General features: G+C 55.3%; 1 protein-coding gene across 2 annotated transcripts in view; it reads right to left on the bottom strand.

Annotated features, from left to right (window-relative positions):
• PADI2 (peptidyl arginine deiminase 2) overlaps nucleotides 1-16,645 on the bottom strand; it is a 43,781-nt gene that overhangs the window by 5,488 nt on the left and 21,648 nt on the right. For both annotated transcript variants that reach the window (XM_047082804.1, XM_047082805.1), the window contains exons 5-13: nucleotides 16,115-16,232; nucleotides 15,528-15,653; nucleotides 9,805-9,983; nucleotides 8,132-8,235; nucleotides 7,310-7,421; nucleotides 6,704-6,811; nucleotides 3,827-3,978; nucleotides 1,785-1,929; nucleotides 997-1,090 (exon numbers count right to left, since the gene is read on the bottom strand). In XM_047082804.1, coding sequence (XP_046938760.1) covers nucleotides 997-1,090; nucleotides 1,785-1,929; nucleotides 3,827-3,978; nucleotides 6,704-6,811; nucleotides 7,310-7,421; nucleotides 8,132-8,235; nucleotides 9,805-9,983; nucleotides 15,528-15,653; nucleotides 16,115-16,232 — 1,138 coding nt within the window. The remainder of the gene's footprint in view (nucleotides 1-996; nucleotides 1,091-1,784; nucleotides 1,930-3,826; nucleotides 3,979-6,703; nucleotides 6,812-7,309; nucleotides 7,422-8,131; nucleotides 8,236-9,804; nucleotides 9,984-15,527; nucleotides 15,654-16,114; nucleotides 16,233-16,645) is intronic.

The following is a 16,645-nucleotide window of genomic DNA, read 5'->3' as shown; positions in this document are numbered from 1 at the left end:
AATAAAAACAGGACAGTGGTCTTAAATTGGCTTTGGTCTATTCTGGCCCCTAGTCACTATCAAGAACACTGCCTTTGGATACGGAGGGCAGTGATGTATGTAAGTATCAATGAGCCTTAGGAACGCAGACTTTTGGGAGTAGGCAGACTGGGGATACCAACCTGAAAAGTGACAAAAAGTAATTTAAGAAAAACGTGTAAGAAATTGTTACGCCCTCTGTAACCTGGCTCGCCGTCTCCAGCCGATCAGCTTTCCCTCTTTCCATAATTAATTCAAGAGCACACCTAGTCTCCTTCTGCATCTGTCCCAGTTAAGTGCATGCCTAAATTAAGCAGATAATTTCTCACTCTGGGACTGATAGTAACGACATCTGGCTATAGATCATGTCAGGCTGTTCCCACTTTTCTTCCTGTCCCCCAACTGCATTACGTATATTTTTCTCTATCTCCCTTTCAAGCTCCTCAAATCCAGATCACAGGTCAGTTAGCTCTTTTTGGGGTCTGGTGCCACTTAAAGTGTCCACTTTAAAATTTTTTTTTTTCAACGTTTATTTATTTTTGGGACAGAGAGAGACAGAGTATGAACGGGGGAGGGGCAGAGAGAGAGGGAGACACAGAATCGGAAACAGGCTCCAGGCTCCGAGCCATCAGCCCAGAGCCTGACGCGGGGCTCGAACTCCTGGACCGCGAGATCGTGACCTGGCTGAAGTCGGACGCTTAACCGACTGCGCCACCCAGGCGCCCCTAAAGCGTCCACTTTAAATGTGTATGCTGATAATAGGGAGCAGCGGGCGGCTCGACGGTCCAGCTGACCACGGCGAAGGTCACAAGAGGCCGGGGCTGGTTCCCACCATGGTGACCTCACAGCCCGGAGCCGTCCGGACCCCCAGAAACTGGAGCCGGATGCTCAGGGGCAAAGTGCTCTGCCCCCTCCTCCTGGGCGTCTCTCCGGGGGGCTCAGCTCCCCACTCCCCGCCAAGGGCCCGTGGGCACTCACCTTTGAACATGATGGCCTCCCCGTGGCCCTCCCTCTGCTTCTCTCGGAAGAGCTTGTAGCAGGCAGAGGTACTGGCCATGAGCAGCCGGAATTGCTGTGAGAGAACATCCAGAGGGATGGTGTCCACAGAAGGGAAGTGGCCGAGGAGCACGAGGGAGCCCCCCCCCCCAGGGACTCGGAGCCCTGTCTGCCTCTTGTCTCAAGCTTCCCCGTGCCAAGTGGCACAGACGGCCTGGCAGGGTTTTCTCCGCAATGCCATGGAGTCCAAGCTCAGAGTCCAAAGTGGCTTCGGGCAGAATGGAAGAGCTTCTCCACGTCGCCAAGAGGCCGGGCCATTTGTATAACATTCCCAGGGTATGCCGCTGCAGCCATTCCTTTCCCTTCAGAAAACAAAAGAGCCCCAGGCCCACGCCCCACAGCTCTCCAGAGCATTACAGTAGCCCCTAGCCCTGTGATTATTGGACACTTGAACTGTGTGGCTAGTCTGAATTGAGACGTGCTGTTCCGGGTAAAGTACACACCAGATTCCGAAGACTTGGTATGAATAAAAAAATGTAAAACCTCTCATTAATAATTTTTAGATTGATGGCACGTTGAAATGCTAATATTTTGGTATATCGGGTTAAAAATTGACCCTGCCACAGCGACAACGTGCAAACCAACTTGAGCCTACTTCCTTCTTCCTCCCTGCGGTCCACTACCTCTAGATCCTGCCCTCTGCTGACGAGAGCTGGTAGCACATGAATTCTCCTCTATCCTATTCACTCAGGCCTCAGCGGCCAGCTCACCTTTGTGCCTGGGATGGGGACGAAGGTCATGAACTCATCGACGTGGCCCACGGTCAGCCAGTCTGAGTAGAGCTCCACGGGTGCCTGCACCTGCTGGGCTTGTAGGAAGTCCCGCACCACCTTGGTCATCCTCCGACCACCGGACCTGGGGTAGGGGTGGGGACGAGGCAGCTCTTCAGGGGCTTTCCCGCTGTGCCTGCCTCACCAGAGGGCCTGCAGGAGTTCAGCCTCTGGGACCTAGCCTGTATCGAGGGCGGCATCAGCCAAAGTCACGGGAAGGAGCCTGAGGCTCAGGGCTGAGAGATCCTGGTGCAGGCACAGGAAGGCCCCCTGCTCCCCAAAGGCAAAGAAGGAGGCCGTGGCTGCAGCCGTGGCCTGTATGAATGGATGGCACGGAGCCCAGCCTTCAGCCCCTTCAGTTCCTGAGGGTGTCACGGGGTAGAAAGAGGCCAGCTTCTGTGCTCAGGGGTCCTGCCTGGACTGCTGGAGGGGGCTAGGGCACAGGCACAGTTCGAAAACCTGCCCTAGCCCACGTGCCTCTTTGTTACATTAACTTCTACTGATCTTCGATCTTTAATCAGTTTAAGCAACACCTCCTCCAGGAAGCGCTTCCTGTTAGACTCTCTGAGGGCTTCGATGTCCCCAGTACCCTGAGACTAGGACTCCAGGCCTTTGCAGTGGCCAAAATTCCTCTCTGATCTGGCCGCTGCCCGGGTCTGCTACCTCCGTTCCCTCCCTTTCTCCTTGCTCTACTCGCTCTGCTCGCTATCCCCCAAGGCTTTGCTTTTGCTGTTCCTTCTATTTGAAATGCTCTTTCTCTCCGATCTTCCCATGGCTGTTCCCTTCTCCTTCAAGCCTCAATTCCCAAGTCATTTCCTTAAACCCACGGAAGCTAACTTTACTCTTCACCACGTAGCCCTATCCTATCTCCTTCATTGCACTTATTAGCCTCCAGAAGGATCTCATTTATTTGCCGGTTTCTGTGCTGATTTTCTGTACTCCTCCTACCCTAGCTGAAAATTTCCCAAGGGCTGGGCTTTGTCTATTTGGCTCACTGTTGTATCCCTACAGCCCAGAACAGTGCCCGGAAGAGGAGGCCCTCAAGAAGTATTTGTCTCTAAGGAGCCCTCCCTGAACTCCCCGAGGGGGACCTATCTTTGGGTTCCCCTGGCTCCCTGTGCTTCTGTCTATCACTGTATATGTCCCTCCTCTGCTCCTGCTGTTTCGTGTCTGTGATCTCCACTGTCTCCCTGAAGGCGGGGCTGGGCTTCATGTTTAGAACGCCATGACTGGCACAGGGCTTGGCACTTGGTTGCTACTTGGAAAATACCTGCTGAATGGATGAGTGACTATGGAGTGGAGGGTGGCAAGAAGCTAGACCAATGGTCACTTCCTGGCCAGTGGCCTCCTCCCAGAAGGTAGAGCATCCTGTGTGGCTCAGAGGGACTTGGTGGCCAAATCCTGGCTGGTCCCATATAGGCAGGTTCCTGGCAGCCCTTTTGTGAAATGAGGACCAATAATTCTTCATTGTGAAATGAAGACCAATCGCTCTTCCCACTGACTGTCCTGATCAAGAAAGAATCTGCCTTTTCACTGGGAAGTGGGTCACCCGGGGAGGGAGTGATGGTGTTACGGACAGGCCAGGGAGCCAGGACTGGTGCTTTGGGGTAGGGCCACGTCTTCGCAGCCCTCTTTTATCCGTGGGCGCCCCCAAGGACTTATTGGTACTCTCCCGCTCATTCTCTGTCAATTACCTTCTACGGACTCCTTTGTCCCTTCCCTACCTGGTTTATAGTCTCACTACACACCCTCCCATTTGGGGACGAGCTCTGTATTTAGTTTTATATTAGATCCTAAGTCATGCTAAGATACAAAGGCCAACTTGGTTTCATTTCCAAGCGTGTCTGCATCTTTTCAGAGTTGTGGAAGGGGTTCATTCTCCCAGCCCATCACTCCACGCGTGAGCAGCCCAGGCCACTCCTAAAGAGAAAGAATGACTCCTCCACCCCTGCTCCCCCCAGCCCCGCCCTGGCTTCTCTTACAGAGGAAAGCTGCTTCCGATGAGGATCCGGCCCAGGGGGTATGTCTTGCCGTTGACAGTCACTGGTGGACTGACCTCCAGGTTCCCAAAGGAATCGAGGCTGGTAACAGGCTCATAGAGGGGCTCCCGGGTCACGTAGCCGAAATCTGGGCCCTGGGCACGGGGCACACACCCATCATTAGTCTCCTGGAGCCCGAGGTCCTCAGCCCCCTCTCAGCCACCATCTGATGACTACTCTTACACCACCTTTAATCTGCCACTTAGCGTCTAGAGCCTTGCCCACGGTCTTCTTATTCCCGCCAAAGAGCGGGGGCTGGGCACGGGGAGGCTGAGTTCGTGAGCGCGCTGGTGTAAGGGTGGGCATGCCTGACGGTATACAAGTGTGTTTTAGTGTGTGTGTGCCCTGGGTCTCTGCGTGTGCCTCTTTTTCTCAGACACAGAGACATATCGGTGACTTCAGAGTTAGTTCTCATTTTGTGCTGTTGAAATCCCCGCTCATTGCTTCATTTATCTGACCCTCGGTTTCCCAAGCTATAAAAAAGAGGCATCCGATTAGACACCGGAGAGAGAGGGTGGTAGATTGTACCGTTGTTCCCAGCAACTTGCTACCCTTTTCCCAGTGAGAAGACTTTGCATCCTGAGCCGTGGCTGGTATGTGGGTATCTCCCCGTGGAAGGAATAGAATTCCCTGCCTAGTGTTGGACTTGGTCATGTGACTTGCTTTGGCCACTGGCACGTGAGCAGAAGTATGCGTGCCAGGGCAGAGCAGAAGCCGTGAGATCCACCGCGTGTGCCGGCCAACTCTTTCTCTTCTCCTTGTGCTAGGAGAATGGCATTTCCCAGGCTGGGGGCTGCTCCTGCAGCCGGGGCTCTAGAAGGCGGAAGGTGTGCGGAAGCCGGACTGCAGGTGACCAGCCAACAGTCACTGCCGAGTTCAAGCAATACATGGACCGTTAGTCGTTAGCCATTAAGATTTGGGAGTTGTTTGTTACTGCAGCCTTACTGAGAAAAGCTGACCGATACATGCGGGAACGACGGGCACGCAACATATAGACCATACCACCCATTCCCAGCCCACTGTATTTGTTCACTGAGCCCAGAGGCAGCCTCTGAATCCTTCTTAGCACAGAGCTCCAACAAACTGGAGTTGACACATAATATAGCCCTCTAGTGACTCCTGAATTTTAAGGTCCCTGCCCTGACTTTTTGGTGAAAAAGTAGGGGCCTTGCTTGGAGACTTGCCTTGGGGCCGGGACGAAGCTTGCCTGACAAAAATTCTTGTTTGAAAAGAAAACAATACCGTGGGGTGGGAAGATGTGGCTTACCCCGGCCCAGCCGAGGGCTCAAGGGACAGCCGTGCCCAGTGGGGTGGATGGCTGCAGCTTAGCGCTTTCTCGCCTGGGAGCCCCAGATGGCAAGGTGTGATTTGCCGGGAGCTGGAGCAGCTGGGTTTTATGGCAGCACAAAGCCGGGCTTGGCCCAGGCCTCCGGGAACAATGCAGCCCGGGGCCTTGGAACCAGGCCAGCCTGGAACAAAGAAGGCAGGTGGTGACCCGGGAAGAGTGTGGGAGCGGGAGCTGGGAGGCCTCGGTTCTCATCCCTGCGGCGACCGTTGCTGGCGGCCAGTTTGATTCTACCCCTCACAGTGTGGGAAGAAGTGGGCAGTCCTCACCGAGGACGATGTCTAGGACTGTGGACTGATAGCCATAATGATGGCTAACGATGACCATCGTATTAGGTGCGGCAGGATGCCCCAGATGTGCCTTCAGTCCTCACAACAATACGGTTTCTATCCCCATTTGCAGATGCGCAAACTGAGGCTTGAGGAGGGTAAGGTGCGAGGCCAGGCTCTACCATCTCACCGTGGCGAGGGCCCCAGGTTAGGGAAGGTGTGACCCTGTGGCCCTCTCGGGACTCCAGGAGAGGTTGCCACGCATGTGACCTTGGGAAAGCCCCCTGACCTCTCCCCGTCTCTGCCTCTTGCTCCATCCAAGCATCCCCTGCCTGTTCAGGGTGGAAGGTGAGGACAAAGGAGACAGGTTTCGGTTCTGCCCTTATTGTGCCAGTGGTTCAGGGCATAAGTGGGGTGGTAATGGCCTCTAGAATCAGGGGGTCGGATTGCTTTAAAGAAACACATACACTGGGGCACCTGGATGGCTCAGTTGGTTGATTTCAGCTCAGGTCATGATCCCAGGATTGTAGGATTGAGCCCTGTGTTGGGATCTGCATTGGGTGTGGAGCCTGCTTGAGATTCTCTCTGTCTCTCTCTCTCCGCCCCCTCTCTCTCTCTGCCCCTCCCCTGCTCTCTCTCTCGAAACAAAAACAAAACAACAACAAAAAAACACACATAAGCTAAAAAACCACAGCTTCAATGAGCTTTGAAGTTGGAACCACGATTTTCGACAATGGCTTCACTATAATTTTCCTCTTTGGAACTTATTTTTCTGCAAGTGGGGGGTGGGGCAGGGGCAGGAGTTAGGGTTCTTGCCCCGCCTCTTTCCCATAGCTCCCATTTCCTGTGAGATAACTCTCCTACGAGAAAACTTTTTAGCCAGGGGATCAAAAAAGTCACGTCAGGGTGCTTTTCACTCCTGCCTTCCCAAGTGGGTGCAAGTGATAACAATAGAACATTTATCGAGCACTTGGGGTGTGTCAGGCCCTGGGGTAGTGTCGCACTTTCCTATGAGAAAATTCTCCAAGGAAAGGACCTTGGAGGTCACTATCCCAACTGACCCATTCCGCAGGGGAGAAGATGGAGGTGCTGGGCCACAGTCTAATTTGTCAAGGATGCCCAAGGTCTCCTGACCTTTCTGTGCTGTAAGAGTCCTCAGGATTGTTTCCCCTGCCCCTCACCCCAAGGTGGCCCTCAGCATCTCACCAGAAGCTGCTTCATTGGGAAGTCCTTCAGGTATCCATCTCGGGGGGAGTCTAGTACCACGGGGAAGCCTTTATGGGGGGCCTCTATGTAGCCAAACTCAACTTCATCCTGTGGGGACACCAAGGAGAGCTGTCAGACAAACCAGCCTCCCCAGTTCTTTTCACTAGCAAACGACGGCAGTGGTTTCTTACATATCCTTCTTCAAATAGTCTCTGCATGCTCCCAGCACGTTTGTACTCATATCAACCCCGCTTCTTAAAACATAATCACTAACATCCTATGTACATTTTCTTGCAAGTAACATCTTTGTTTGAAGTGCATTCTGTATATATAGGTTGGCTTCTTTTTAGCTGCTGTATAGTACTCCACAGTAAGGCTAGCCCATCATGCCATATTCCAGTCGCCTGTGGATAAACATTTAGGTTGTTTTATAATCTTTTGCTGCTATAAGGAGCAATGCTGCAGTGAATTGCCTTATGCATTTATATCTCTGTGCACATGTGCACGTATGAGTTGACAGCAGAATTCGCATACATGGAGCTGCTGGGTGCCAGGGCCCTGACATGAAGCCAACTCTCCCTGCGTAGCCATGGCCCACGTCCTCACCTGGATCCAGCGGTCGCCTCGATTCACATACTGGAAGCAGACCTTTAGTTCACAGTTGGTTTTCTCAACCAGGTTCTTCACCTCTTTCAGGAACAAGTAATTGTCCTTCATGCTGAGAAGTTTGGGGAAGAGAGGGAGGCCAGGAGGAAGGGTGAGGAGGGACAAGGGCCAGTCCAACCGAGGTGGCAACAAGCAGCTGGCACCTCCGGGCTGTGCTGGGCAGATGAGGCCACAAATGCGTTCATAGTGACCTTTGCAAAGGTGGAGCCAAGGCCAAGCGAATTGCTCTAGTCGCGGCGTTTGCCAAGGTCACAAACCAATAAAACGAGAAAGGGGACTCTTGCCCCCACCTTCCCAGATTTCCAAAGAAAAGCTGTGTCTAGCTTAGAGGCAGGGGATGGGCCCGGGGCCTCAGGGTCCCATTGGGCTTGACCGGCACCCATGCAGGCCCTGCTTTTCCTTGCCTCTCCTTTTGCTGCAGGTGCCTAGCACATAATAGATGCTCAAAAAAAAAAAAATGCTGCCTAAGATGAGCTGAACACCCATGGGAGGTTCCCAACCAGATGACACGGGCGAGAGTGAGAAAAGAAATGATGGCTATCGTATTTGAAGCACAAACTGTACCAAGACCTTGGATTAATACTTTGCCTGCTTCTTTTAATGCCCACGGTGACTGTGTGATGTCAGCATTTCAGAGAAACGGAGGCACAGAGAGGCCCCGCGGGTCGCCCAAGGTCACACGGGCGGTAAATGACAGAGCCAGGATCTGAACTCGGATCTGTCTGCCCCCAAAGCCCCAGCGTTAGCCGCTTGCTTGCTTACCAGCACACGAACACTGACAAGGGAGGCAGGATGTTGGGGGTCATGATCCACGGAGCAATCCGGAACACCACAGTGTCCGTGAAGATAGGTGTCAGGGGAATCTCCTGGGCACGGGACAAAGGAGGGGATCACAGAGTCTGGTCAGGGTGCGTTTCAGGCCTGCCTCGTAGAGCGGGTGGAATCGACAACCAGCCTACATTTGTTGAACACGCACCGCGTGCCGGGCCCTGGGGTAGCGTCACATGTGCCATCTCCCTTCTGCCCCACGGCAACCCCAGGGGGTAGATACTATCATAACCCCTTGCTTTGCAGGTGGGGAAACTGAGTCACAGACCTCTAGTCACAGGCTTGTTATGCAGCTGCCCACGGGCACGTGATCAGCAAGGGGTAAAGCCTGGATTTGAACCCAGGCGGTCAGGCTGCCACAGCCATACACAACCACTATCAGATCTTGCCCCATCGAAGTCCACTTCCTGAAATTGGCCCACGGGACGGCCGAGCCAGCCCCCCGCCTTCTGCTTCTGCTCTGGGCACCTTGCCCTTTTCTACAGGTGAACGTTTCAAATGTTTGGGGGGAATTTTGCAATGTCCAGGTTGTTCTTTAAGGAAATGTTCAGAAGGCTTGCCTGGAACCTGAGGGAAAACAAGCGAACTCCAGGGTTCCTTTGTGTACTTGGCTTTGAACACCTACAGGAAACGGCGCCTGCCCTTGGCAGAGAAGGCGGGAGCGGACGGGACTATGGGCCTCGCTGGCCTTTCCTGCCTGGGTCTACAAGTTTGGATGCTCGCAACGGCTCCAGAAGGAGAAACTTTTGCCGTTTGTTTCATAGACGGGGAAACGAAGGCCCGGGGGCAAATTCACCCGCCCCGTGTCTCAAGGGCTCGAAGCCGGGCAGTCTGACTCGGGAGCCTGTTCTGAGAAGTCTGAGCTAGACCCAGCCTCATCTTCTACAGAGCCCATTGTGTCCTGGCCCGAAGTGGTCTGGACCTGACAGTGGGCACGAGAGCCAGGTCCCTCCCTGTATCTGAGTAAAGCGGGCTGGGCCCGAGAGGTGGGAGTCTGGGCCTAAGACCCTTGTCAGCAGGATACATCTAAGTGAGGGTCGCTTCTCCTCCAGAGGGGCAGGTGCCCTCCTTCTCGTCTGGTTTCCCAAAACCAAGAACAAAGATGGGTGACATATGTGGCCATAGGGTGGGGGTGTGACCTGGGGCTGGGATTTGGGGTTCAGCCTGTGGGTCAGAGTTGGTGTAACCCACAGTCAGGTGAGGGGAGAGAAAAGCGGGGCATACGAGTAGTCGATAAACCTCACGTGTGTGGCCCAGTTTGCTCCCTGCGCTAACCAGGAGGGATCTGTGCCTCGGAACCAGGCCCACGCTACTGCAGGGGGGCGGGCAGACCAGGGGACAGACGTGGGGGATGTCAGAAATGTCACGCACAGGGAATCCTGGGGAGTCGGTGCGGCAAGCCGGAGGGTCCCCAGCGCACGGCTCCGAGGACCCTCGCAGACACGTGTGGCTGGCGGGGGGGGGGGGGGGCATCTAGGTCTCCAAGCTTGGGGTGGTCCAGGCTTGGAGGGCAGTGGAACGAGTGGGGGCCCCGAGACGGACCCTCTGGAAGGACTCCACCTGGTCCCCGGAGGCAGCCCTTCATGCTGGAGGCCTGGAGCCCTCACCTCGGCCATGTACTCCAGCAGGCTGACGTGGATGGACACCAGGCCCGGGAAGCCCTCGTCGGGAAAACGCAGGCCTTCCACAAAGAACAGCAGCTCTGCAGAGCCGCCCGTGTACTTGACCACGTGGTAGAGCTTCCGTCGGCCCAGGATGTGGATGTAACGCTGGCCGAAGAAAGGGTCTGGAGGGAGAAGGGCCGATGTCAGGTCCCCGCCCCCACCAGGGGGCAGTGTCAGTGGGGCAGGGGGCGAGATGGGAGAGTAACTAGTCCTCTAGACTTAGGGAGAAAAGCACAAGCAGAAAACGCCACCACAAGGGCCATGGCCCGCTCGATGTCCCAGCACTGTGGCCCGCTCGCCATGTGGCATGGAACCAGACGACCTCTCTGGCTTCCGGCTTCCTCGCCTATGAAATGAGCTAGCCCTCCCCGCCATGGTATACACAAAATGGCAGCAGATGATGGCTGAGCAGGTAGCGGCGTGGAGGAAGGACATTACGTCCCTGAGTTACAGATAAGGAACCCGAGTCTCAGGATAGGGAAATGGCTTCTCCGAGGCCACACAGCCAGCAAGTGGCCAAGCTGGGACACAAATTCATGGGTAATTCTGAACCCCAATCTCCCTTCCCCCTTAATAAACAAAACGTCGCTGTGCCCATTTGCACCCCAGATTCCTGTCTGCGGAACAGAAGTCACGTTGGCATGAAGAACCACACGTGGTCTCCGGCTGTACCTTCTCGTGGCTCTTCCCTCCGCTGGGAATGGTTGTTCCTTTCCTTCCAGGCCCGGATGTGTGTCCCTTCTGGGAATTATGCCCAGATCCCCCAGAGACCAAGGCAGGGGCTCTGTGTGGAGCGTCTGCAGCCCCCCCTCCTTGCCCATCACAGACTCTCTGAGGGAGTATGATCTTGGGGGTTAGTTGTCGGCCCTGAGAGACTGCCACCTGGGGGGCAGAGACAGGCCTGGCTGGGCACAAAGCCAATGTGGCACATGTTCATGTTGAATAAATATCTACCGAATGAACCAATGGCTTCCGCGCCATGCCCTATAGATTTTTCAGGCCAGAGCACACGTATTGAATTACAACTGTGTCGCCAGCATGGGCAAGGACCTCTGGGGAAGGATAGAAATGGTCGGGATGTAGCATCTCTCTCGGTCTACGCACGGTGCTCAGCCAACGAGAAGGTAACGCGGGCGTGGGAAGCGTCGTAAGTGAGCCACAGGAGAGAGATCCCGGCAGTTACTGGGGTAGGGAGGGTAGGTGAAGGGAGGCAGGGCAGGAGGCATGCGAGCAGAGGAAGGGAGACTTTGAGAGGCCCTTGAGGGTGGCAGAGGTGGGGTGTGGCGAGGAGAGGAGATACTTGCATTGCCAAAGGCATGGAGGTAGGACCCTATGCAGAGCTTCCAGAAGGAGTTTCTTTATGCCCTGCAGAGCTGGAAGGGCAGAATCAGGCTCAGCTTAATACTCATCGTCAATAACAATGGTCATGATTAATGACCAGTCACCCATGGGTTAGAACATGTCACCGGGACAGTCCTGGTACAAATAGGGTGCTTGATTAAAACGTGTAAATTAAGGGGCACCTGGGTGGCTCAGTTGGTTGAGCATCTGACTTCGGCTCAGGTCATGATCTCAGGGTTCGTGAGTTCGAGCCCCGCGTCGGGCTCTGTGCTGACAGCTCGGAGCCTGGAGCCTGCTTCTGATTCTGTGTCTCCCTCTCTCTCTCTCTCTCTCTGACTCTCCCCTGCTCACACTCTGTCTCTCTCTCACAAATCAATAAACATTAAAAAAAAAAACCCTTGTAAATTAAATGGAGGAATCTCTGAAGCCCGGGTTCAGGACAGTTCCTCACATTAGGACAATATGCTCAACTAGACCCTGGTATAGGTCTGGTTAGCCTATTCATCTCGCTGAGGGCAGGTTACCCTAGTGGTTATGACCTCCAGAGTCAGAGAGACCTGGGTTCAAATACTGCTCTAACTTCACAAGCAAAACCTTAACCTCCGTGAGCCTCAGTTCACCCATTTGTTAAATGGGGATGATAACACTGACGCCACAAAGTCGTTGCAAGATAAAAGGACGCAGCATCAGTAACTTAGGGAAACCCAGTAACCCCGGGTAACCATCAGTAACCCAGCTGGGGCCTGTTGGCATTAGTATTACAAGAGCCCGTCAGTGAGCTGGCACCGACCTTCCTGCGAACCTCAGGGCCTTCTCATTGAACGGCTTATGAACAGAAGGTGAAGAAATAATACCTCACCTCACCTTGCCTTGGGTGGGCCCAAGAAATGAGGCAGATAGACTCAGACACCGGATGTGCCAAGGAGCTCGTCATGGCCCGACCCGGAAACGACGGCGTGCACCCTGAGTACCTCCCGATCACCAAGTAGATCCAGATGGGTGTGCGTAATTGAGAAAGTTCTCTTCCAGGCACTCAGGCCCACCCGTATGTCCCAGGTTGCACTTGCACTGATGCTCAGGGGAGAGGGCTCAGGCCTAGAAGCGGACCTGTCTTCGCAGGAAGCTCCAAAACTTCCCCAGGACTCTGGGCACTTGGGCATTCGGCCTGGGCCTGGGCCGGGAAGGGGTCTGGTCAGGTAGCTGGGTCAGGTGCCAGGACACCTTCTTGCCCATCTGCAGGTTGTATTCCCCCTCGAGGCCTGCAATTTATGTTTCTCTCTTTCTGGTGACTTCGGTCAGCGCCGGGCGGATCGATTCCTTGGTGGGAACAATCCAGCCACTGTCCCAAGGAGCCTCCTTCCCCCCCTGTCCCCAGCTTGGTGCGGGCCGCCTGGGCATGGCCGGCTCTCCCTGCGGGACGCCACAATGCCCTTCTGTTGAGCAGCCCACATGCCTCGGGCTGGGCCTGCCAGCCACCCTGACCTCTCCTTGGCCCCAGGCATTGGCCCTACCGGCCGGCGCGTGGTATGGGTTGGCATAACCCTTCTGGTCACTTTGGAGCCACTCCACCTCCCAAGGAGGCTCCTTGATAGTGCGACCAACTGTCCTGGTTTGCCGGGGACTGAGCGGTTTCCAGGAGGAGGGATTTTCTGTGTTAAAGCCAGGAAAGTCCTGGGCAGACTGGGGCACGCTGGTCACTGTATCCTTAGAGGACGAGGTCAGGCCCCAACGTTGGGGTCCTGGGGCAGAATCTGAGGCTGGAACACAGATACATGTGTCTGCCTGACAGCACTGGGGACCTCTGTCTATGGCAATGATTGTAATGAATAATCGTCAGAATAATCCCAACAGAAGCAACAAGTGCCACCTTTAGAAGCATTCCACGGGCCGGCTGCTGCACTGGGCACCTGACACCTGTTACTTGTTTAATCCCCACCGTGAGCAGGGACACGGTCAGGCCTCTCATCATCCCTACGTCCCAGATGAACTCACAAGGCGTGGGCTTGTGAGCAGACTTGCCCAGATGCAGGGTTTGAACCTCCCAGGCTCTGGAGTTCCCTCCTGGGGTCCCTTGGCCTCCAGCCCGGCCCCCAGCCCTTGGGGGACACAGGTGACACACCGCATTCATGTAACACAACACGCTCTCACCCATCGCCGTACTCAGATTTTCACCAAGCCCGAAAACCTTTGCCCAGAAGGAAAGAAAACCATCACAGATGGATTATTCCTTTCCCCCCACCTGTTCTTTCCAAGATTCCACATTTTGTGGGGAACTATTCTGGAATCGTCGCCGTGTCAGGAACGGGCCCCCCCTCGCCCCTCGGGACAGCAGCCCAGATAAGACAGACGGGGCGACGGAGCCTCAAGGTGCTTGTCTACTCAGAGCCATCTCGGATGGCAAGTGAGGGGCCGCGATGTGATCGCGGGGCCAGACGGCGACCCCCTCCCACTACCAAACAGGGCCCTCTGGATAACGTGCAGGTGTCACCGCCAGCAAATCATCCCGCGTTACAATTCAATGTCACGGTCGAGAGGCACAGGTGGAGGCCCGGTCCCGCCGGCAGCCCCTGTCGCTGTGGCAACCCTGGACTGGACGGGGTAAACATCAACCTCTCCGGCCCCCTGGGGGCAGCAGAGCCGGCCTGTCTCTGGGGACGTTCCAACCTGTGTGAGGTCACTGTCCGGGCCCAGGGTGGATCAGAGGGAGGACTGGCTTTGGGTGGCCGCTGTCCACTGCTGTCCTGGTTAAATCACCCCCTGCGGTGAGGGTCCAGGGCCCCCGTGACCAGCTCCTCGTGGTTCTAGCAAGCCTGTCCAGAGGTGGGCCCCAGAGGTAGGCCGGAGATCCGGGGCCCCCCAGACAGCTGGGCACACAGGGGAAGCCCCGCCCCACATCATGGCAAATTGCAAAGCAAACTATTTTGCTGAGAGAGGCTTTTAATACATAAATCAGATCTTGACAGCCCCTTGCTTAAAACCCTCTAATGGCTTTCCACTGCACTCAGAATAAAATCCAAGGCCTCTCTCTGCATGCCCTGGCCTCTGCCCAGATCGCTGACCTTGACTCCAACACAGCCACCACTTCTGGTCTCCCTGTTGCTCCTCCAACGCCCCAAGCTGGTCCGCTCCTCTGGGCTTTGTATGTGCTGTTCCCTCTGCTTGGAACACTCTTCCCTCAGCTCATGAATGGCTATTTCCTCCCCATTGTTGATTTGGGTCTCAGCTCAAATGTCACCTGCTCAGAGAAGCCTTCCCAGACCTTCCCAGGCTAGCGAGGCCTCCCCTCTGTCTCTGATGTTCCCTATTACTTGGTGGGTATCGTTCCCTCCAGTTGTGCTCCTTATCAGGTCTCCCTCACTAGGCCATCGCCTCCCCCACGGCAGGCCGGGACTGCAGAGTTCACTGCCAGGACCCCGGCACTGAGAATGGCACTTGGCACTGAGGGGGCTCAACGTGTATTTCTAGAAAGAATGAGACAGAGCGGGCAGCTGTGAGGGCTAGTTCTGTGGCGGAAGCAAGCTCCCTGCACAGCGGGGACCCAGGGTGCCCTGTCACCATCAAGAGGAGCAAGGGGTCAGCTCTGCAAAGGTGCCCAGAACCTCATTGGAGACGCTTTAAAAGTTAGAAGGCAGTCGGGGCACCCAGGTGGCTCAGTCAGTTGAGCGTCTCACTTTGGCTCAGGTCGCGACCTCACGGTTTGTGAGTTTGAGCCCCATGGGGGGTTCTGTGCTGTCAGCACAGAGCCCGCTTCGGATCCTCTGTCCCCGCTCTCTCTCTCTGTCTGCCCCTGCCCTGCTTGTGTATGCGCATGCTCTCTCTCTTGAAAATAAATAAACATTAAAAAAAAAAAAGAGAAGTCGTTCTCGGCTCCAGAAAGTCCGAGATGGGCAGAAAACACCCAGGGAAGTGATGGGTGCATATCATGAAGGTGATGTGGCTCTAGAAAAAATGGACCTCAAAAGCCCTTCCTCCTTTGGTTCATGGGGAAGGGGGGACTCTAGGTTATACATAAACCTGCATCACTACCAACTCCTTTGAGGCGGGAGAGGCCCATCCCTGGGGCCTCGTGACTTCACAGGACAAGAGTGCTCCCAGTGGCTATTTCTAAGAGGCCAATCCTGGCCCTCTCCAGTCACCTGCACCTGCAGGGGCCATAACTGCTAAGGGGTGGGAGGACAGGAGACTCCACAGAGGCGTCTGGGGAAGGCCTGGGGCAGAGCTGGGGATAACTTTGGGGAAGGTGGAGGGCAGAGCTGGGCCCCGGTGAGGTTAGCTCAGTGAGCGCTCAAGGGACGGAAACGTTCAGAAGGGCAGGGGTCACTCACTCTCCACGTAGAACACGCCCACTTTGTCCGAGTCTGTCATGGAAATGTAGAGAACGATCTCATATCCCACGGGGAGGCGGTCTGGGCCTTTGGTCCGCAGGATCATCTGGGACATGTCCTTGAGGTCTGTGGCGAGTGCGGGGGGCGGGGCAGGGGGATGCACGAGGAGGTTAGAATTAAGAGACATGCGGCTGGACTGTTGGCTCGCAAATAACCCTCACTTTTCCCATCAAGACAGAACCCGCACCCCACCCCCCCACATGTGTATTGTGGAAACTGCAGAAAAGCATAAAACCCGGTTATCACCTCCAATACCATGATCTCCTGTGACCTCTTGAGAATTTCCTTCCAGTCCGTTCCCTAGGTGTATGGGTACGTGTAACTCCTAAAAAATGTGGTTCCAATTGAACCACATTCGTAGATTTGTCTTTTTTTTTTTTTTTTTAGCAAGAGTGGATACTTCAGTCGACCACCCCCTGGAGACTGAAGGTCGCTCCTGCCTCTGCCTTGGCCCGGCCCAGGACTGAGCAGGAGTGTTTCCATTGCTTCTCCCTGCCCCCACCCCCGAGCGTGGGTCCCGCTGGTACCTTCCTTGCTGTAGACCTTCTCGTCGTTCAAATCCTCCTTGGGCAACCAGGGCGTGTCTCGATCACAGTTCACCAGCAGGATGGCCCCCTGGCCCTCAGGGCCCCAGGTCCAGGATGCCTGCGTTGGCAGGGAGACAGGTCAGTGCCTTCTTGTCTACCCTCTGGCTGATTCCCGGCGCCACTGCAGATCCCACGGGACACCAAAGAGACAGCCCCAGGATGACAGAAAGAGCAGTCACCGCTCATCAGGGGCAGGGGGCACTTGGCAAACGCGAATCCCCCATCTGATGCCCGGAGAGGGGCAGTGTAAGCACTGGAGGTAAGCTCAGGAGGGGGACGGTGGCAGAGGGAGACCCAGAGATAGGAAAACTGACCGGGGCTTTTATGAGCCTTGTGTCTGGTGTGCCTGTGCCTGGAGGAGGTGGAGGCAGGGAGACGGAGGGAGGCCAGAGAAATGAGCCCGCCGACATTCTATGACAGGCTCTGAAGTCCACAGGGGATCACGGGGAGATGCCTGGACGGACAGACACC

The sequence above is a fragment of the Lynx rufus genome, unplaced genomic scaffold (genome assembly GCF_022079265.1).
Source record: "Lynx rufus isolate CCGP_SWC_20201006 ecotype Redwood Valley unplaced genomic scaffold, mLynRuf1.p SCAF_2, whole genome shotgun sequence".
Taxonomy (NCBI): domain Eukaryota; kingdom Metazoa; phylum Chordata; class Mammalia; order Carnivora; family Felidae; genus Lynx; species Lynx rufus.
The sequence above is the reverse complement of the archived record's forward strand: the minus strand, read 5'-3'. Positions and strand labels throughout refer to the sequence as shown.